Here is a 21808-nt window from a genome sequence, read left to right as displayed (position 1 = left end):
TGGGTGACAAAGAGACACTTAGAGAAATCTGGAAATTACAGGAGAAAAACTTTAGATCTACAAGGGGGGAAATGGCAAGAAAATTGCTATCCATAACAGAAGAGATACAGTCCAAAACATCTGGTAAAATGGTCACCTGCGGTAACTTCAAAGATAGAAAATGTGCCCACCACACTCCTTAGCTGGAATTTGCAGATCTGGAGACAAAATGTCAAGAAATAGCCCCAGAATAGAGACCGAGTCAGGGGTATGGCAGCCAGAAATTCCGTGAATAATGCTGCAAGGGTGGTGGAGCTAAGTGACCCTCTCAGGGGGACAGAAGATCATCTGGGAACCTAAGGGGGGATGCCTCGTTGTACCCTGACATTCCCAAAACACCAGGGCGTCCATTTAGAGGGAGCAGTGTGTCTCAACAAGAACCATGTGCAGCCATGGACCTGGAGCGGATAAACAGCCCCCAGGGCTTCCCAGGGAGCGAGGTCAGGGGGGTTCTGCCAAGCAGACAAGACAAACAAAAGGGCTCTGAGCCCAGCTCTCTATAGGCAGGACGCAGCCTGTTGCTCGAAAGGCATATTTCCAAATGTCCCCTCCACAGGTGGCCATCAAATATGATGAAGAAGCAAGTGACAGAGAGCAGTCAGTGGCCACGGAGAAGGTGGGGTGAGACCACGCCCCACGAGCGGGAGCAGCACCGGGCGAAGGAGCCTCTGCAAGGGGAGGGACGCCTGGAGCGCTTGCTGAGCACCAGCCCCAGGGACCTGTGAGCTCAGTGAATGTTCCTCGTGGATGCCATTGATGGCTCATGATTGTCTGCCATACAGAATCACCTTGACAGGGAATGATTAATTCACAGGGGGGAAATACTCTCGAATATTTGAACTTGAACGTAGAACTGAATCTTCGTTTCAGTTCTATCAACTGGCCCTTCCCTGGGAGGAATTTTAAATTCTTTAGGTAAGCAATACACACTTTAGGATGATCTGAAAATTAACATCTGAGACTTAGCAGAGTCCAAAGGAAGAGCTTTTCTTTCCTTCTTTCTTTTCTTTCTTTTTCTTCTCCCTTCTTTCTTCCTTCCTTCCTTTTCTTTTTTTTTCTTCTCTGAAGAATGATTTTCTATAACATGAGGCTATGTTCTGGAAATAAGATGTGGGATTTCCTTCCCTGCCAGCCCGTAAGTCAGGACACAGTAAAATCTGGTAACTGATGGAGGAAGTTAATCTGCTTTCAAGAACACATTATAATACCTCAAAACAGACCTTTCCTGTCAGGAATCATGAGTAACAGCGTCTCAGAAAAGCAACTAAGTAGCTTCAAGGGGAAAAAAAAAATCACTCCATGGATATTCAAATGTCTCAAATTCTACTGAGCATCATAGAATGTATGCCAAACCCCAGGAAGGGAACTGTATCTGGCTTCTTATCTGAAGTGCATACATTCTAGAAGGCATTTTGATTAAACAAGCTAAACGCTCCAGATGGAACGAAATAACTCACGAAGGTCCCAGCGACAGACATTCTACAACATAATACATTCATTCATCCTAGGTCTATTTCTATGCAAATTTCCCATTTTCTCTACAAAAAAGCTATGAAAATCGGACAGCATCTTATGAATGTACCCTAAAGGCCAAAGCCACAGCCAGTGGTTAATTCCCGAAAAGCGAATGCAGTGATCTGACATGACGTCAGCCACCAAGAGCACCTAAGGACCTGCAGACAGCAGACGCCCTTCACAGCTGCTGCAGCACCCTGATTCCCTAGCTCCCTATAAAGGGGCTCGTTCCCCAGACACCCTGATAACACGTGCATGCCTGTGCCTGGCAAAGGACCGTAGAAACCACAGAAGTGGGGTGCCTGGGTGGCTCAGTCAGTTAAACGTCTGCCTTCGGCTCAGGTCATGATCCTGGGGTCCCGGGATCAAGCCCGACGTCGTAGGGCTCCTTGCTCAGCGGGAAGTCTGCCTCTCCCTCTGCCTCTGCCCCCCCCCTCTCCCCCTGCTTGTGTGCGCTCTCTCTCTCTGTCAAATAAATAAATTCTTTAAAAAAAAAGGAGCAGGTATCAGGGAAACACATAAATCATGTGTGCCCTCATCACCGAAGCATAGACCCGGGGAAGCCCGGACTGCAGGGCCCCACACGTCTGCACACAAAGACACAACCACCTGCTACGAAGAACGTTTTGGACTGGTATAGATTAAAAAGGTAAAATATTCTCAGAGGAAATTCCTTCTACCACTTTGGCATATTCTAATACTGGCCGTATCAGATGTTCAAGAAGCCAGCGAAGGTATTTTAGGTGATGTTTCTCCCGAGCTATGAATCTTGACATTTTCCTCGGGAGCTATAAATCTTCTCCTGTGTGCTGCCCACAGAGGAAGAGAGATTTGAAGAAACCTCAGCTAAAGAAGGGATTTCTGACCAGCTGTACACAGTGACGGAAATTCTTCATCAGCGATCACCTAGTGAAATACGACGGTTAAAGCTTTCTTCGGGGATTATACTGTGAAGCATGAATGTGAAGATGTTCCTCAGGGATTACACTGTGAAATACTTGTGAAGATCCTTCATTCCACCAAGGGGAGCCCCAGCAGGCACACGCCCTTACCCTGGTCCACGAACATCCCACCACCACGTGGGCAGGCTGCCTTCCTGGGCTCACAAAGCTTGACCTTATTGCGTCCATTATATAACAGGTTTGTGAGCAGACTCAACACCACCACAATCTACTCTTTCCAGATTTCTCTCTCAGTCGGGACCAACACCAGACTAGTTCACCCATCACTGGGAATGACAGCTTTGAATCTCTGGTCTTTCCCCATCTGAAGACCGTGTTGACTTCTTTCCTCGGAGAAGCTTCTGCTATGATTCACCACCTCCGAGTTCCCGCTGGTGTTTCCTCTGATCCACTCTTCATTCCCACCCAACGGAAGCGCCCTCCCATGTGTCCTCCGTGATGCCACGGGAAATGTTTCTAATTCACTGGGAGAGTCCCAGCAGGGCCTAAAAACCCAGACCCCTGCTAGTAGTCCTGAGTGAATCCCTCTTCTCTGTGCCGGCTGCGGGTCCAACCAGCCTTCTGGAAGAAGGGGAGTTTTCAGGGCATGTACGGAAGAGTTCCTGAGCCACCAGGGAAGCTAGCCTATGTTTTCAGTTATTCCGACAAAGCGTGTTTTTAAAGACAGATGATCTTTTCATTTGCTTTAGCTCCATTAGGTGAATTCTGGTCTTCACAAAAAGCAGTAAATCTACCTGCTACGTTGCTCTACAATCTAAAGGGAAGCAATTCCTTTTCTCTTTTGTACAGCTGTTTTTATTTCATAGTAACAAACACTGGGGTCCGATTCGCTTCCTCATGCCCAGGAATATATCTGCATGCCAAGTTTCCCTAGATGCTCCCAGGAAAGAAACACAGGAAGGAAAAAGAGGGAAACTATTACCTTCACCAGAGTGTCTGGTTGCGATGTATTTGGATTTGCCTCTTGAACTTGATCGGGGATCTGCACTCCAAAAGACCATCCTCCAAGCCTGACAACAGGAACAGGTGTTAGTGCTTTGTTTTTTATTTTGTTTACTTTTTATAAAGATTTTTTTATTTATTTGACAGAGAGCACGAGCAGGGGGAGCAGCAGAGGGAGAGGGAGAAGCAGACTCCCCGCTGAGCAGGGAGCCCAACGTGGGGCTTGATCCCAGCACCCTGAGACCATGACACGAGCTGAAGGCAGACGCTTCACCGACTGAGCCACCCAGGTGCGCCCAGGTGTTAGTGCTTTAACCAGCGAGCCAGGACTTCCAAGCAGAGGGCACTTTGTCACCACTAACTAGTTATGATGGCCTGAGAACAGCAGTCCCCTGATCATCCACCGTCAGTGACATGACCCCACAGGTTCTCAGGGCACAGAAGGGCACGGCGGGGCTCCTGGGTCGGGCATCCATGGAGGACTTGCATATTCAGCAGGTGCAGCTAAGGCTTGTCGTACTAGAAAGTGTCCTTCCAGGACTGATATTTTGTTAGGAAATGCACATCATGTCCAGGACTTGGATGTGATCACCAGCATGCTAACTATTTTATTTATTTATTTTTAAAGATTTTATTTATTTATTTGACAGAGAGAGACATAGCGAGAGAAGGAACACAAGCAGGGGGAGCGGCAGAGGGAGAAGCAGGCTTCCTGCGGAGCAGGAAGCCCGATGTGAGGCTCGATCCCAGGACCCTGGGATCACGGCCTGAGCGGAAGGCAGATGCTTAACGACTGAGTCACCCAGGCGCCCCGCATGCTAACTATTTTAATTAATGGTCACTCCTCCTGCAGATTGACTATTCCAACTTACATAATCTGCCACTCTTTCTTTTTTCCTTCTTTAAATTTTTTTATTGTTATGTTAATAACCATACATTACATCCTTAGTTTTTGATGCCGTGTTCCCATAATCCACCACTCTTTCAAGCTACCCCGATTTGCACTGTTTTGCTTCCCTACTCTGGTTTCTTTCATCTCCAATGCAAATATCACCCCATTCAGGAAGGTGTCCCAGAGGACTTCAGTTGGGGCCGATTTCCTCCTCTTTTGGGTTCTCACAACACCCGACATCTCCAACCATTGATTCAACTGTCATCACCCTGGTTTTAACAGTCTGTCTGCTAGTTTATCGATCATGCAGCTCTGTGAGTTTCCCTGGGTGGGGACGACTTTTTACCTCCACATCCCATGGGCTGTGTAGTATCTGGAACCTATGAAGCTTCCAAAACTATCGGGCATTAGAAATGAAGGCTCATCTTTAACTTCGGTTCTCACTCTCTGGATAGAGTAAGACTGAAGAACAGCCTTCCTTCGACAGCGTCGCTACCCTAAGCAGAAACTGACACAAAGGAGTAAGGATACATTCCCACTGGACTCAATGCATTCATTCATTCATTCATTCACTCAAGGATGAATTCATTTAAGAGACATTGAATTTTATATGCCAGATATTATTCTAAGCCCTAGGCATACAAGCCCCCACCTTTGAGAAACAGAGATTCTGGGACATGTAGAAAAATATAAGAGGTGATCTTGGGGTGTCTGGATGGCTCAGTCAGTTGAGCTTCTGACCCTTGATTTCTGCTCAGGTCTTGATCTCAGGGTCATTGGATGAAGCCCTGAGTCGGGCTCTGTGCTCAGCAGGGAGTCTGCTCGGGATTCTCTCTCCCTCTCCCTTTCTCTCTCAAATAAACAAATCTTAAAAAAAAAAAAAAAGATGTAAGAGGTGAGCAGCAGGAGTGTCAGGTGAAGCACAGTGGGGTCGGGAGGTGTCCAGGGAGGAGACAGCCGAGGGAACATCAAAGGTAAAGAAGAGGCAGGTCAAGGCGGGGGGTATCCCGGGCACTGCAGACGGACGGAACTAGGGATGTTTCTGTATTAAAGCAACAGGATGTGTTTGAGGACCCAGGCAATCTGATGGGGTGGCATACGTGTTCTCAATCTAAAGCGATGAGCAGCACTCACCCCACACTCCTCGTCTAGATTTGCCCCCTTAGGCTCAAGGAAATTCAGCACCAAACAAAACCCTTCCCAGAAAATGTCCAGGCTAGGCAGACGCACCCACATTCATGTATCGGATGCTGCAGGGTAGAGGGAAATCTCAAGGGACACTGCTATTTCATTTATGCTGGGAAGTTAGCTGCCCTTATTCTCCAAAGAGGTAAAACCGCCTCTTGGCTCCCCTGAGTGAATCTCCATTGATACGATGTCCCCCCCACGTGGGAGAATGAAAGCCAGCAGTAAGGAATCTTATTAAGGTCGGCAGCATTTCTTTGGAATTTTTACGAGCATCAATGTTAAGCATTTGACTTTTGAGTTTTTAAGAATGTTGGCACTTGAGGGGACGCCTGGGTGGCTGTGTTGGTTAAGCATCTGCCTTCAGCTCAGGTCATGATCCCGGGATCCTGGGATCGAGCCCCACATCGGGCTCCCTGCTCAACGGGGAGCCTGCTTCTCCCTTCCCCTCTGCTGCTCCCCCTGCTTGTGCTCACTCTCTCTCAAATAAATAAATAAAATCTTAAAAAAAAAAAAGAAGAAGAAGAACATCGGCACTTGAAACAATAGGATTTTCACAGCAACTTACAGAACAGAAAAGACCCAGAGACAGTCTGCACCCACCTCGGTCTCTCTGACGGCACCAGCAAATACTCCTCCAGATGGAAGGCTGACAGGTTCAGCAGAGTGTGGCCCAGGTGGTTGGTCAGGTAGGGAGCCCCAGCACTTGCGTTTGGACACTTCTGTAATTGTTTCCAAGGAGGTAAAATAGAAACTTCATTATAACCCACACACAGCCTTCCTGACATCACTTTAAACATGACTTTCCCTAGCTTCCTTTTTTCATAACTTCTCTGTGGCCTTTTACGTGTTCTGGTCTGTCAGTCTCCTTGAGAGTCACCTCCATTTGAGAATTATACCGGAATCCCACCATGACCTTCACCCACAGTTACGTTCGAGAACTTCACATCCTTCTCTGTATGCAAGTTTGGGTGTTTGTAAGAACTCGAAAGGGAAAAATACTCTCACGGGGGTGATCTGGCCTCTGATGAACTTGAAAGAGAGTCGGAGGTGCCGAGTTGAGGGATGCTACGCAGGAGAATTCAAAGGCACGTGTTTCTTGCAGAAGCGCCGAAAGTAGAAGCCAAGCCGCTCTTGTCCAGCACCACCGGGAGGGCCGACGCCTGCTCAGAATCACCGCACAGAGGGAATCGCTGCACAGAGAAGCAGGCCCTGCCACTGTCAGGATCCAGACTCTGTTTCCCAGGACGGTTTAGGAAAGACAATCCACTTCTAAATCCAGCTTCTAAAGTGTGCTTTCCCACCTGCACGCTGCAAATGAAACCAGCCTCCCCCAGCTCATGGGTTTTCGTGGGTTCGGACAGCCATAAAAGAAGGACCGCAAAGTAAGGGTCGTAGATAAATTCAAGATAAGGCTTCCAGGTTCATGGTCGAAAGGACGGGGAAAGACAGGGGAAGGAATGAGAGTCGTTTATCAGTTAGAATTCTGCCAACGTCAGTGATCTCAGTCACAGGTTAACACAACACCCGGTACGGTTTCCCCACCTCCAGCCTCCTTTCTGATCCACCCACTGCATCTGGGTGCATCTCTCTAGAACGACGGTGTTCATTCAGATAACCGTCTTGCAGAAAAATTCAAATTGCGATCAGGAAGTCAGGTGCACTAGAAAATGTCCTCCGTTTCTCTGGGACACCTGGGTAACCCAGTTCATTAACCGTCTGCCTTCAGCTCAGATCATGATCCCAGAGTCCTGGGATCGAGTCCCACAGCAGGCTCCCTGTTCAGTGGGGAGTCTGCTTCTCCCTCTCGCACTCCCCCTGCTTGTGTTCCTGCTCTTGCTGTGTCTCTGTCAAATAAATAAATAAAATCGTTAAAAAGAAAGAAGGAAGGAAGGAAGGAAGGAGGGGAGGGAGGAAGGGAGAAAGAAAGAAAGAGAGAAAGAAAGAAAAGAAAAAAGAAAGAAAGAAAGAAAGAGAAGAAAGAAAGAGAAAGAAAGAAAGAAAGAGAAAGAAAAAGAAGAAAGAAAGAAAGAAAGAAAGAAAGAAAGAAAGAAAGAAAGAAAGAAAGAAAAAAAGAAAGAAAGAAAGAAAGAAAGAGAGAGAGAGAAAGAGAGAAAGAAAGGAAGGAAATGTCCCGGTTTCTCTTTCTAACCTTAGGTTTGGTTCTGTCCCAACACGCCCTCTGTAAGCTGAATACAGGCCCGTGAAGGTGTGAGGTCCGAATCTCAGGTACCTACATGTAAAGGCTACCTTCAACGGCAGAGACTTTGCAGACGTTATTAAAGTAAGAATCTTGCAAAGGGGAGACTGTCCTAGCTTGTCAGGGTGAGCCCCAAAGCAGGCACATGCATCCTCAGAAGAGGGAGAGGAGCCAGGGAGGGAGGAGGCGAAGGAACAGGAAGGAGGGAGCCAGCAGAAGCCGGCAGGGACAGGAAAAGACTCTGCCACCGCCTCTAGGCAGAGCGCCCTGATTTCATCCCCATATACCGGTTTCAGGCTTCTGACTCGAGACGGTGAGAGGGCGGACTTGTTGCTGTAAGGCACCCAGTTTGTGACAAGTTATTACACGGCCACAGGAAGCCACGCTCATTCCTGACGGCAGGCTTTGAGTCATAGCACTCTTTAATGGCATGTCTGCAAAGCAACGTGTCCCCCTCAGAAGCAGGGCTGACCCTGGAACGTTGTTGTAGGTTGGGAGAGGCTCAGGCATTCGATGAAAATCCAAGGCAATGGACATATTCCTGCACACCAGGGCCCCTGGATAACACATGTGAATTTAAGGGGAGAGAAATACCTTGCCTTCCGACAAAACACAGGTAACGGGCTCAGCATGATCTCTGAGAGCAGAGACCAGCTCTGGGTACCGGTGGTCCTCCTGAGCACCGTGTGCGGCCCCTCTGGGCCGGCCTGCAGGGCAGCACCATTCTGCAGGGCGGGTCCAAATCCCACTCGATGTCCTGTCTCCTGGACAGGAGTCCTCTGCCTCCCAACGTGCGGACCAACATTTCTCAAAGGGCGTCCCAAAGAACACAGGTGCCACAGACAGGAAGGAATCACTAGTTAAGTAACCCGCGTAAAACTCTGCGTCTGTTCTAAGCCACCATCAGCACCAGCATGAGCACGCGTCACCAGGAAGAGCATCAGGACGGGCTGCAGCAAGGACACCCACTAGATTCGGCTTTATCCGCACATCCGAGGCTTGTCCGGCCACGGAGCTGTTTCACATGAACCTTTCTTCCCTATATGCATATTACTGAAATCTCACAGTTCCCGTAAGTTGGCGTGAATTTAGGAACATCTCCATCATTGGTTCCTTTGCCAAGGACACCCAGCCGTGACAACGGAGCTAAGGTAGCTTGTAGGAAAAGGCACCGATTTAACAGAATGATGAAACCAAGGCCACAGAATAAGAGCACAGAATGAAAAATCAGTGGTTTCGTAAAGGAAGGGAATAAACAAGAGGGAAGAATCCATCGTTGCGTCCAAAAAACCAGGAGCTGAAGATGGCTGGGTTTTCTCTGCAAAGGAGCAGGAAGCCCGGCTGAGCTGCCAGACAGCCTGGGCCCCAAGGCCATGGGCGGAGTTCTCAGCAAACACTCAGGTCAGCCACCAGGCACGTCTCTGCCACGCCTCTGCCACAGGGTGGTGCCACTGCCGTCAGTCACGTGCCCACACTCCACGTCAGAGAAGAAAACAGGCCAGGTCCGTCCAGGACAAAACCTCCTCAAGTCACTACACTTGTAAAAAGAATTTCTCCCATGTGCCACTAAACAGAAAAACCCCTGGAAACATGGTCTTCGTGGGGCCACGTTTTCCTAACAGACGGTCGGAGTTCATTTAAATTGAGATTTTTGTTTTTCCTTGATTTCTGGAAATTAGGATTGCACATTAGCTTGCTGACTAACGGGCCGATGCTTTTTTATTAATTACCTTTTGAGATTTCCTTTGAGATGAGTTCCAATCAGCTTTCCAAATAAATTTCAATTCTCTCTCCGGTGCACAGCAGATAGCTAAGGCCCCTGCTTCAGCAGAATACCTACTTCCATACATTTCTGTATGACTTGATCATAATGCAAGGAGCCAGCTGGTATATTAGCTTCTAATATGTAGCTCTCCATATTCAAGCAAGCGTAAGACAAGATGCTGGAGGCTGGGGCGCCTGGGTGGCTCAGTCGTTAAACGTCTGCCTTCGGCTCAGGTCGTGATCCCGGGGTCCTGGGATCGAGCCCCGCATCGGGCTCCCTGCTCCGCGGGAAGCCTGCTTCTCCCTCTCCCACTCTCCCTGCTTGTGTTCCCTCTCTCCTGTCTCTCTCTCTGTCAAATAAATAAATAAAATCTTTAAAAAAAAAAAAAAGATGCTGGAGGTCATCCTGCCTTAAAATTGTGGGAAATTTCTCCCCAAAAGGCAATTCTTTCTCATGATTTGAAGATTAATTTGCTTAATAAAGGCTGTCAGGGATGTTAATGGTCATGAACAGCTGGAAATGAATAGCAGGGCCACTGTAGAGCCTACAGAACATCCGTGGCCACTGTAGAGACCACAGAACATCCGTGGCCACTGTGGAGCCCACAGAACATCCATATCATGTAAATGTCCACTCTGTGTCCTGAGACTTTTCCAAAAACCAGCTAATCAGGTCAACCAGGGAGTCGCAGAGGCTCCCTGAGTTAACAACAATGAAGACGTCATAGATGGAGTAAGCTCAGTTTTGTTACTTGAGGTTTAAGCGGACAAAAGATCAAACACACTGTAGACACCTACCAGGCAACCGCAGGAATCCTGCACTCGTGGCTGAGACGGGGGATCCACACGCCAGCATGAAGAATTCTTCCTAACAAACAAAGGAGAGACTCAGGATGATCTTTCAGATAACAGAGCTCGTTTATTTCCATAAAAGAGAGCCGCATCAGCCCAGAGCTGCTCCCGAGATAATCATCTCCTGCTGCAGAAAGCAGAGCTCTTACATTTGTTTTCACAGCTTGAGCTGCTAATCTGATGACAATGCTTTATTATAGTGACAATATTTCCATTCTATTAAATGATGCTCACTTGGTCGCTTGTACGGAATGTGCTGCCAAGGCTCCCCGGGATGCGCGCCGGGGGCCCCGGGGGCTGTCTGCCTCCACAGGCACCTGCTCTCACAGCCAGGGACTCCACGCACCACGCCAGCAATCAATAAGCACAAGGAGCTGCTAATTCCGCTTCGTGGCATGACACAGCGATTTAATCAGCATTTAGAGAAAAACAGTGATTAATTTTCCAGGACGAAGAAAGGCTGCCGGACAGAAACCGTTAGGAAAGCACCTTGTACAGTGGCTCAAAAACCTTTCATCCCAAAGTTCCCGAGTAGCTCCCATCCTCAGAGTCTCCGTTCTCTTTTTCCACTAATGCTCATAAATCAAAAGTTGCTTTAGTAATAATTATTCCTACCTCCTCAAAATTTGGTTAAGAAGGGAGGAGACTAACATTTCCCAAGCAATGAACACACCCTGCCGGGTATTTCTGCCCAAATGTCCTGCTGGCCCCACTTTGCAGAAGAGTAAGTGGAGGCTCTGAGAGAACACGTAGGTCGTCCAAGATCACATTGAGTAGGACGGGTCTCTGGCACCCTGAGCCCACGCTCGTGGCTCCGGGGTATGCTGCTCCCACGTGGGAACACCAAAATGCAAAGTGTCCAGTCCAAAGACAAGAAACTTGCTGTGTCTACTTAAGCAGGCCAGCAAGAACCTGGCTTCTTCTGGTTTGGGATTCCGGTTGAAACAGGTCTCTTGAATGCAGGTCAGCCTGGGATTCCTCAGTCTACTGTGCATTTTTTTTTTAAAGATTTTATTTATTTATTAGAGAGCGTGTGATAGAGATCACGAGCATGGGGGGAGGAGGAGAGGGAGAAGTGGACTCCATGACGCAGGGCTCGATCCCAGGACCCCGGGATCCCGACCTGAGCCAAAGGCAGATGCTTAAGGACTGAGCCACCCAGGCATTTTGAATCTCAGAAAGAGGGAGCTGCTCTAAGGGCCTGATCTTGTGAGGAGAGGGCTCTGAGACACGAACTTGCCTAAAGTAAAAACCCTTCCCGCGGGCTGTGAGGGCACCCCAGCCGGTCTGAAGGGTGAACCTGCTTCAAGCTGACACACCCCTTGCTTGCAGACCCAAGTCCCTTGGTCTGTAGCAGAACTCACTCACCTGCCTTGAGATCTGCAGACCACTGGCCTTGAGACTGAAGGACCAGACTTTCCCAGGAGACAAGCCCTGACTGCATTCGAGAACATCTGCCAGATGCCAGCAAGTCTGTTCAGGGTCCTGTGGACAAATCACTGACGGCCTGGGCACCTGCTTCTCTGGCACCAAGCCCCCTCCCTTTTCCAGCGCCTTCCCCTCTAAAATCCTTCCACTTCACCTGGAAGGCGGCCTTTGGGACGAGAGCCCACCATATCTTCCCAGGTAGCCGGCTTCCTGAAGAAAGCAGATCTTCCTTTCCCACCATCACTTGTCCCTCAAGTATCGGTTTCCCAGAGGCAAGTACTCGGTCAGGTAATAGGGCCACCCTGTCCCCTGAGCTGAGCACTGCTCTTTCTAGAAAACCCGGAGCCACGGATGCAGCAAAAGCACAGCCGGGTTCAGTAACTTGCCCACGACACACAGCAAAGACACGGTAGAGCTGAGATGTGGGCTCAGGCAGCTGGTCCCTGAATCCGGGTTCTCTGCCCCTTCACCACCATGGCTGACCTGGACACTATGCTTTCCATGCTTGACCTCATCATCCGTCTGGACAGTCCCCTCCAAGGGAATGTGTCACCAGCCCTTCCTAGCTGCAAGGACCCAACCTCAGGAGCGCTGGGAGTCAGAGTCCACCAAGATGATTTGATTCCTCATACTGCCACACATTGTCGAATCATGGAAATGACCTTACACCTCTCCCCACCTGGCTTTCACAGTTCAGTGGAAATATAAAATCTGCTTCCTTCCACTCTTGTTCTCTGTAAAACATTAACAAGAATGGGTGGGGAAAGGGACCATCTTATCTTGGAGATGGAGGGGAAAGTGTCACCAGATCATGAACCTTGTAAAATGAAACTAAATATTTAAAGCTACCAGTCGGGCTTCCAAAAATTGGCAACTTTTAAGCACATTTTAAAATTTAAATTACACATCATGCATTATGATGAGAAAACTTGTATTTTAGGTCAGGCTTATGCCACAATCGATTTTTTTTTTTTTTTTTTGGAGCTCTTTATTGCCTTCCATACAAAAAGAGGTAAAAGTCAGGAATTCATCACGTATGAGGCTCAGAGGATCGCAACGGAAAAATAACCCATAAGCAGAATCCCACTTAGTAACTTAAAATGTTTCCTCTAATTTAACAATTAAGTGATTGGTCAAGTCTGCCAGGAAAGGAAAATGTAGATATCCCTGAATTCAAGACTAGTTTTCACTTACAGAAGGAAACTTAACTTGTCCTAAGGAAAACCTTTTGCTTCCATCTGGGACCTTAGCAAAGCAAACTTTATTTTTGTCACATGGGCAGAAATTATTAATATAAGTATTCAGAGTGATGGGTCCAGGGCAATCTGCCCCAAAATATGCTACTGTGGCATATTGATTATTTTCAATTAAATTTACAGAGGAAAGAACTCATAGAGACCAGGCACTCTGACCCTTTGTCTTGAAAGCAGGAGAAAAGTCTCCCTGCGGAAGGTAAATTCTCTTCTTATCTGGAGAATACTGTATAAACAAACCTTGCTGCTTCCTTACTAACTGCCTACCCTAAGCCCAAACTTCTATGTTTTGTAGATTCTTCACAAATGTATGGTTTCTTTGTCTAAAAGGTGTCAGAGCTGCCTGCTTTGGTCACTTCTCGAGCTCCCATACATACTAATTAAATTTGTTTTTCTCCGGTTCATCTGTTTTATGTCGATTTAATTATTAGACCAGCCAAAGAACCTAGAAGGGAAGAAAGGAAAAGCCTTCAGCCCCTAAAATAGCATTCTTGTGGGAGGCAGCCCCCACCCCCACCTTTTGTCATGGTGACCAAGACAAACGGGCGGGAAAGTTTACAAAATAGGAATGGTTAAGAATAGACCCGGTGGATTTACAAAGAGAAAGGAGAAAACCAAAACAACAGATTCAGGAAGGAAAAGAAAGGCTGAAGAGAAAACCGAAGAGGGTGAGCTAGCTGCAGGGGGGGCTGAGGGAGGGGGCGCTGAGCCTGGGGAGGGGTGGGGATGGGGAGCCATCCTGAGGGCCTGGAAAGGAACTGAAATTCTAAATATGTTCTGCCGTCCTTAGCAATGAATCTGTTTAGCCCACTGAACCTCCGGAGAGATTTGATAAAGAAATGTCCTTTTGGGGCGCCTGAGTGGCTCAGTCGACTATGCATCTTGCCTTGGGCTCAGGTCATGATCCCAGGGTCCTGGGATCGAGCCTCACGTCGGGCTCCCTGCTCAGGGGGAAGCCTGCTTCTCCCTCTCCCACTCCCCCTGCTTGTGTTCCCTCTCTCGCTGTGTCTCTCTCTGTCAAATAAATAAATAAAATCTTAAAAAAAAAAAATGTCCTTTTATCTGCCAGACACTGACAGGTGGGGCCAGCCCTGCTCCCCATGGGCCCTGGGCTACATGTCAGTTTCTCCAAGCCCGTTTTATATCCTGCCCAGATCAGTAGAGGGACGGGATACAAAGGTATCTCCACAGAAGCTCCTGCCTAGCAAACAAAATTACTTTGTTTTTCAGCACCAGTCTCCAGTGAGGCAACATAATTAATTTCTTTATAATTCTTCCTTACTGAGCCCCCTAATAGTTATTCGCTCCCAAGCTAATTGCCAACATGACTAATGCACAGGATGTGTCCTTGCAAATTAGAAAAACCTATTGCCAATATTGCATTATTGTCTGGATTTTTATATTTATGACTCCAAAACGTACACTTTGGTACTTAATACATCATTGTGATTTTGTCACTTTCCCCACGTGCACTTCCCAGAACTATAAATTCCCGAAGCAGGGTCAGATCCCGCATCAATCATGGTTCCTACCATAGCACTGTATTTCTAGTAGATCCTCAATAAATAACAGTCAAGCAAACTTAGAAAATTGTTTATGAAGAAAGGCAGGCTTTCACGAGTTTCATTAAAAAGTCATCTTGACGTTATCATTTTCAAATCTTAGAAGAAAAAAAATCTTCAAAGTAATTCACCTCCAAACGGATGAAACATTCTGTTTCCTTACTTAAAAAAAAATAGTCTTTTCATATGTACAAGTTTTCCCTAAAAGTGAGGAAGTTAACACACATTTCATATTTACTTGCTACTTTATGTTTTTTACCTTTGGGTTTTATTAAACAAATTGAATGCTATTTCTCTTCTTTTCTTTTTTTTTTTTTTTGCTCTAATATAAGGCCTGTGTTTGTGCTTACCAAGGAACAGAAGGGGCAGCTAGGTAACCTACTCCTTAGGCTCATGTTACATCATGTCATTCAAACTGGCAAGGGGGAGGGGCGCCGGGGTGGCTCAGTGGGTTGATCCACCCGGTCCTGATTTCCGCTTCGGTTACGATCTCAGGGTCACGGGATGGGGCCCCGGGATGGGCTCTGCGATCACCACGGTCCCTCTCCCTCTGCTCCTCCTCCCCATCTCTAAAATAAATAACCAAAATCTTCAAAAAAGAAAATAAAATAAACTTGCAGCCGGAAACACCAGTCAGGCAGGGAGATGGTTCTGAGGGTCTGCGGGGTTGTGGTTGGAGTGCGCACTCTGGCAAAGGCAACCGATACTTACGGGTCTGGGTTTAAGTCAGCACAGAGCGGATCCTGATCTCCGAACTTCCGCAAAAGCACGTGGGCGAGCTCCTGGCCCACGCTCCCGCTGCCGCTGCCGCTGCTGCTTATCGGAAGACAAAAGAAATAAGGCGGCCGTGTGAGCTACCCGCAGGCAGAGATCACAGGACAGCACGTCCTACCTGAGCCGATCCAGGCAAATGATGCCTAGATCCGTGACCGCAGATAACGCAGTTGAGTTAGCATAGTAAAGCCAAACCAGCAATAAGATTAAGGATTTTCTCAAAAGCACAGTATTGCCCTCACAGACACGCACTGTTATATACTGATGTTCACAGTGCATTATTGTTCTCATCTTTTCATTTCTTATTATAGTATTGACATTTTGGCATCTTGGCATAGTCTTATTGAACTTTAAAGGCTGCATAATATTTCATCACATTAATATATTAAAATCTATTTTAAAAATTCTCTTAATGTTGGAACTCTGGTTTGGTTCGAATATTCTATTAGCTAGCTCTGCAATAGAACTTTGTACTTTTCTGCTTTTTTTGTTTGTTTGTTTCTATATGTGAGCTATATGGAACAACCCCTTTCTTGGGAAGACGTCCTCAGCACAGAATCCTGTGTGTGCCTTAAGTATACATCGAATTATAATATTTATTTTAGTGGCACAAGCGTCAGAAGTCAGGCAGCATTGCTGAGAAACAACCAAGGCCACCAATATTTAATTTCCTGACAGAAGACACCACCAGCGATAAGACACACTGTTGCTCTAACTTGGGGGAGGGGTGGAAACAAACTATACTACATCTTATACATGGATTGTAAGAGACGCTTTGACTTGAGAAAATGGAGGGGAAAAGATCATTTAAACCTGTCTAAATTGGACTGAGTGGGAGTGGCCTCACTTGAAGTAATTAAAACTCTGAATTACTGTATTTCCAAAAGAAAATAGGTTTATTACTTTCTAGAACTTACACCGAGTCATTTACAAAATGCTTTTGAACAGACATGGTTGGGAACACTTACCCCCAAGATAAACAAAAATGATGTATCATTAGCATGATAGATTACTTACATGTAAACGGTGGCTTCAAATCTCTTTGGAAAGAGGCAGCACGTAAATTAACAAATGCACACAAAGATTTATTTTAAAGAACTTAAAACAGTAGCTTCCGTTAAGAAATGTAAGACCCTCAATGTAATGTTCAGTCACGGCTTCTTCTGATTTGCTTATGGGCAGTGAGACGCTGATTCCCAAATACCGTTCTGAATTGCTACCGGCAATCAAACATAAGGGGGTCGAGGTGGTCAGGCTTACTGCACCCTCACGTCCCGTAAGCACCAATAAAAGCCCGAAATGAGAAGGAACTTCAGTATTTCCCACCGTGCAGCCCTCTACCCAGATAGGATCTGACAAAGATTTCAAATTTTCCTAACTCCCTCAGTGAGCCTCTAACATACCAATCTGATGTTTTCTCTCCTCCACATTTATCAGCGGCTCCTCGTTACCTTCCCCGTTACCTAGGCGCCTTGAAAATGGGAGCTAAGAACCCCCACACTCCTCAGGCCTTGCCATCTCTGGGCAAATGCTGCCCAACACTCTCTCCCAGAAGGCTGCACCGCACCCCGCCCCGCCCCCGCCCCGCCCCCGCCCCGCCCAGCCCCACCTCACCTAGCCCTGTCCCACCGCACCCCACCCGGCCCCGCCCAGCCCAACCCCACCTGGCCTCAACTCGCCCCTGCCAGCCCCGCCCAACCCCACCTGGACCAGACCAGCCCAGCCCAGGCCCAGCCCACCTGGCCCCGCCCCGTGCCCAGCCCAGCCCCACCTGGCCTCGCCTTGCCCCTCCCAGCCCAGCCCACCCTCACCTGGCCCCGCCCAGCCCAGGCCAACCTCACCTGGCCCCGCCCATCCAGCCCCGCCCAGTCCCATCAAACCGCCTTCTGATTGGGCAGCTCCTCCTGCAGCTTCCCCAGAAGTGCGTCCCCTTTCCCTCTACTGGGCTGTGACTCATCTGCCGCATTTGAGCTCTGAGTTCCTTCTCCCGTGAGCCCTCCTCTGCTTCCTCTCTCTCCTCTCCTGTTTCTGCCCAGGGGCCCCGAGGACACTTCCACGGGCTTTTAACTGAGTGCCTCTCATCAGGGGCGGAAACAACCCAGGAGAGAAAGGACACCAGGCTTAGAGGGTAGTTGGAACACAGTAGATTCTCAAAAATAATTCGTGGAACAAACTGTGATCTTACGGTTGTGCTGAAATCATAGACCTAATCCCTCATCACTACCCAGATATTTGACCTCCTTAAATGTGGTCTTCCTTGACCTCTTAACTTTCAGAGAGGAACAATTTTAATGGAAAATAAAGACCAACTCATTACCCCAAATTAGTTTTGTATTTCTGCTGAGGACAACTCTTTTCAGCGCCGCAACTGTGCATAAGCTCCGGATACAAACACTGCTGTAGCATCCAACACAAAGTAATTACTTAATAGGAAAACGCCATCTTCCCCACTGCCTCAAATACAACAAAGGTTTTAAAGTATTCAGCCGGTTTACAGCTGGCCTAACAGGATTCCCTACAGCTCTGGACAGAAAGGCACAGTGATGAAGCACGCTGATATTTACAACAAAGTAGTGTCTCCTAAGTAGGCGGTGTGACCTCTGCATAAACAGCCTCCCAGTTTCTGACAAATGAGAAAACACTTTTACAAGGAAAGGGACATATTTTCCACTGAAATGTTGCCCATAAAAAGAAAACATTATTTGTGGCATCTGTAGAAGTACTCTGGATCGCTCTCTTTTGACCCATTAATCCAAGAACAAATATGAAAGTTTAAAATCCTTTTTTTCTGAAAAGCATTGATCTATAAAGTGCTTTACTTGGAATAATTACTAAGTGCAAGTTTAAAAGTTACGGTTTGCTTTCTACTAGAGTTTTGCTCAGGTCTAGAGGTCACTGTTTAAAAAAAAAAAAAAGGACTGGCTTTAAATTGTCCCTGTTGTCTGAAGATTCAAATGCTTGTTCCTAAAACCATTGCTTTGTGCCTGTCTTCAAATTCTCGGCTATATTTTAAAGTGTTGTTAGAACCACGTGAAACCTGTCGTTATCAGACTCTAGGAAGTGAAAATTAGTGCTTAATCCGGATTCCGGAGGCAGTTCCTAAACGGGATACTGTTTCTCTCTCCATGTTACTCACAAAATTTACTGTGCATCCGAATGACCCAGGGGGCTTGTTGGAACAGATGCGTATTCTTAAATACCACCCCAAAGGGGCTTCCTGTTGTTAATAAGAGCCCCCTGAACTGAAATCCAAAGATCTGTTGAGAAAAAGATTAAAAAACAAAAACAAACAAAAAAGATCCAACACTCTAAAAACAAAGAAGAAATCCTACAAGATTACAGACAGAAAACGTTTATCTATGGAGGAAGGTGAACAAGGCAAACCAGACTCCATGCCTGGTAGCTGCGAGGGGGGGGCGCTACCTACCATCTACTGATAACTGAAAAGGACAGCATCCAGAGATGCTGATTGCAAACCAAGGCATCATTCACAGAGCAGGGCAGAAAGAACGGTATTTGCAGATCCGCAGGACTCCCAAGTGAACCAGGATGGACCACTTGAAAGAGACTGAGGTCACTAAGGAGGACAGGGAATGTGTGTCAGGCAAAACCTTGTGCACACCGGCACACCTGGGAAAACTTTTATTATGCTCTCCCAGTTTAGCTGATGTGCATAGTGGTGATCCCATGCAACGTAAGGATTCCTCGACTAGACAGGAATACGCGTGGGAAGGGGAGCAGAATATGGCACCCCAAAATATGCCTCTTTGGCATAAACATTTTCTTGAGCTGGCTCTTTTTAAGAAATACATAAGAGCACTGAAGAGGATGCTTATGTGCAAGTTTGTAACCACTTTGGAAAAGTCTGGCATTATCTCCTAAGATAGAATATTCACATACTCTGTGCAAGTGATCAGAAATTACATTTCTCGGACTACCCATGAGAAGCTCTTCTATATGTATAACTGGAGACATTTATGAGAATATTCTAGAATGTTCATGCAGCACTGTTCACAATCGCAAAAACAAAACTGGAAGGAGCTCCTAATGTCCATCATAAAGAGAGAAGAGTAATAAATTGTGGTATGTTCCTACAGTGGAATAGTGTCCAATATTCAAAACAAGCGATATGCAGAAACATGCAACAATACAGAAGAGTCAGTGATGCACTCTGAAGTGAACAAGCGCATTCTCAGGTGCATGGTATTCTTTTGCCCACTTCACAACAGATAAAGAATTGGAATGTGTTTAGAACCGAGGCAGAGGGATGGGATGATGGGGTATGGAATATAAGTACAGTCCTAGCCTCTGCAGGCTTCAGAGAGATGCTCATTACATAACTAAATCCAAGTGAGCAAACAGAGGAAATCTGGCTCCGTGTGGCCAGTTCAACATATTAAAAGCTCTGAGAAGTTTACAGAAAAGGAACCTATTTAACTCTGTCTTGCAGCTCAATCAACCCCAACAGGAAGATGGAATCTCTTTAGCGACACTCAGAATGGATACCCAAAGGAACAGTGCTCCATGAAAGAACCATTTAAGAGGTGCCATTGTAAACTAAACCCGATTAGATCACTGCCCACATTTCACAGCCTCTTAACACCCCCCTTCAATGTGCTTGCAGGATAAGGTCTCCGCTTGGAATGCCTTCCGGCACCTGCCAGAAAACATACAGCCTTTTGCTGGATTACCTTGTTACTCTTCACATCGACTCACACTGCTTCCTCTATCTGGAGAAACACTGTCCCCTACCTGCCTGGGGAGCACCTAGCTTCATTGAGGAGACTCAGTTCAGGAGCAGTAGCCTTTCAAGGGCTTTCCTGGACACCCCCAGACGGAGCACCCCACCCCGTCTACTTTGACACAACCCACACTGTATAGCTCTGCTTATCATAGCACTTACAAGGCTTCCCTGGCCATCTGTTTGTAGGGTTATCTCTCAGCTCGACTGTGAGCTTTCTGAGGGTAGCACTGTGTCTTTGTGTATGTTCCTGGAATGACAATTAGATCCAGAAACCCTGAGCGTACTTCCACCTTGCTCCCACGAGCTGGTGTCAACTGAGATATTAATTCGCCTAGCACGCGTGAGCGCGGTGTCTTCAGGATGAGGGCGTGGTCAGCAGTGAGTCTTTTCCATTTGTTTATTTCAGTCTCATCGCACTAAGAGACAGGACCAAGTTCCTTAACCATCAGTGATTCAGGAAGCACAGAAGTCAGTTGGGTCGGGCTGAGAGGCCGTTCATCGGCAGGCTGTGGGAGGAGGTAAAGTGCCTCTTAAGTTCAAGGTTGGGGAGAGAGTAAAGGATAGCAAATCATTTGTGCGCAAATACTTTAGCAACACCTCCTCGGTGGTGGGCACTGTCCAGGGACAGTGTATAGATAGTCAACTCCATCTGAGCTATTTTGTTTGCCATCTCTTGTCTCCTGCTGGACTGTGAGCTCCGAGGGAGCCGGAGCTGGGTACAGAACCGGTGCCACAAAGCCCACGGAGGGGATGTTGGGTCAGGACACTGAGGTGCCCACTTGGAGAGGACTTCATAAGGCAATCACGTGTACGTTGAACCAGGAAAGAAACAGCCATACCAAAGTGTGGGGCAAAGACTGCTCCTGGGGTCGAAGGTTGGATGTGCAAGGTCAGGGCCAAGTTTGGATGTCCAAAAGCTGGACAAAGCCGAGTGTGGGGGTGGACCAAACGGATAAGAAAAAAGCAGCCAGAACATGACAGGTCCACACCATCCAGAGGCACCAATGATGGATTAGGTCCAACCAGGGTATAAGACAGTTGTCATTGAGAACTTAACTTCTGCCAGGACATACGCCCATTGCTTTCCATTCACCATCTCTTTTTTATTGTCCCAACAAAATAACGTACTCCCATGCTCTCACGGGACAAAGATACGGGGTATGTGGGAGGAGTTGCACATGCATACAGACAAGAACGTCACTTAGGAAATGTTGAAGGTGAGTGTCGAGAGGTCACCAGCTACTGTCGCTCAGACGGGAACAGTATGTCTGTGTGCACCACATTGCCGTTACCATCTTGCAAACCACGCTGGGTGCTTTCCAGAGTCAGACAGCTGATGCATACAGACCAACAATCACCGTTAGTCTTTAACTCGCTTTCATTTGTGATTATGTTTCTGTATGTGGGGCCTGTTTTTTATAGAAAGGCAAGTTACTCTTTTTCTGAAAAGCGATTAGAAATTTGGTCCAACTCAATGGCATTGGCTAAGCAAGGTGCTATGAAAAAGTGGAGGGGGATGAACAGCGGTCCCCCCAAACTTCATGCCCTTCCAGAAGGTCGTAATGTGACCTTATGTGGACATAGGGTCTTTGGAGATGCAGTCAGTTAAGATGAGATCATACAGGATAGGGGTGGGCTTCCTCCAATATGGCGGAAGCCCTTACAGGAATTGGGAAATTTGGCCACAGAGACATGC

At 47.2% G+C, this 21808-nt stretch overlaps 1 protein-coding gene across 1 annotated transcript in view; it reads right to left on the bottom strand.

The window, feature by feature from the left end:
* Positions 1 to 21808, bottom strand: part of ABCA13 (ATP binding cassette subfamily A member 13) — a 315259-nt gene that overhangs the window by 125939 nt on the left and 167512 nt on the right. The window contains exons 33-36 of the mRNA XM_088018679.1: positions 15306 to 15407; positions 10298 to 10367; positions 6139 to 6257; positions 3439 to 3526 (exon numbers count right to left, since the gene is read on the bottom strand). Coding sequence (XP_087874805.1) covers positions 3439 to 3526; positions 6139 to 6257; positions 10298 to 10367; positions 15306 to 15407 — 379 coding nt within the window. The remainder of the gene's footprint in view (positions 1 to 3438; positions 3527 to 6138; positions 6258 to 10297; positions 10368 to 15305; positions 15408 to 21808) is intronic.

The sequence above is a fragment of the Eumetopias jubatus genome, unplaced genomic scaffold (genome assembly GCF_037043125.1).
Source record: "Eumetopias jubatus isolate StellerSeaLion01/CBP00866 unplaced genomic scaffold, mEumJub1_p1.0 scaffold_14, whole genome shotgun sequence".
NCBI classification, from domain to species: Eukaryota; Metazoa; Chordata; class Mammalia; order Carnivora; family Otariidae; genus Eumetopias; species Eumetopias jubatus.
This window is presented reverse-complemented; position numbering and strand designations above follow the sequence as displayed.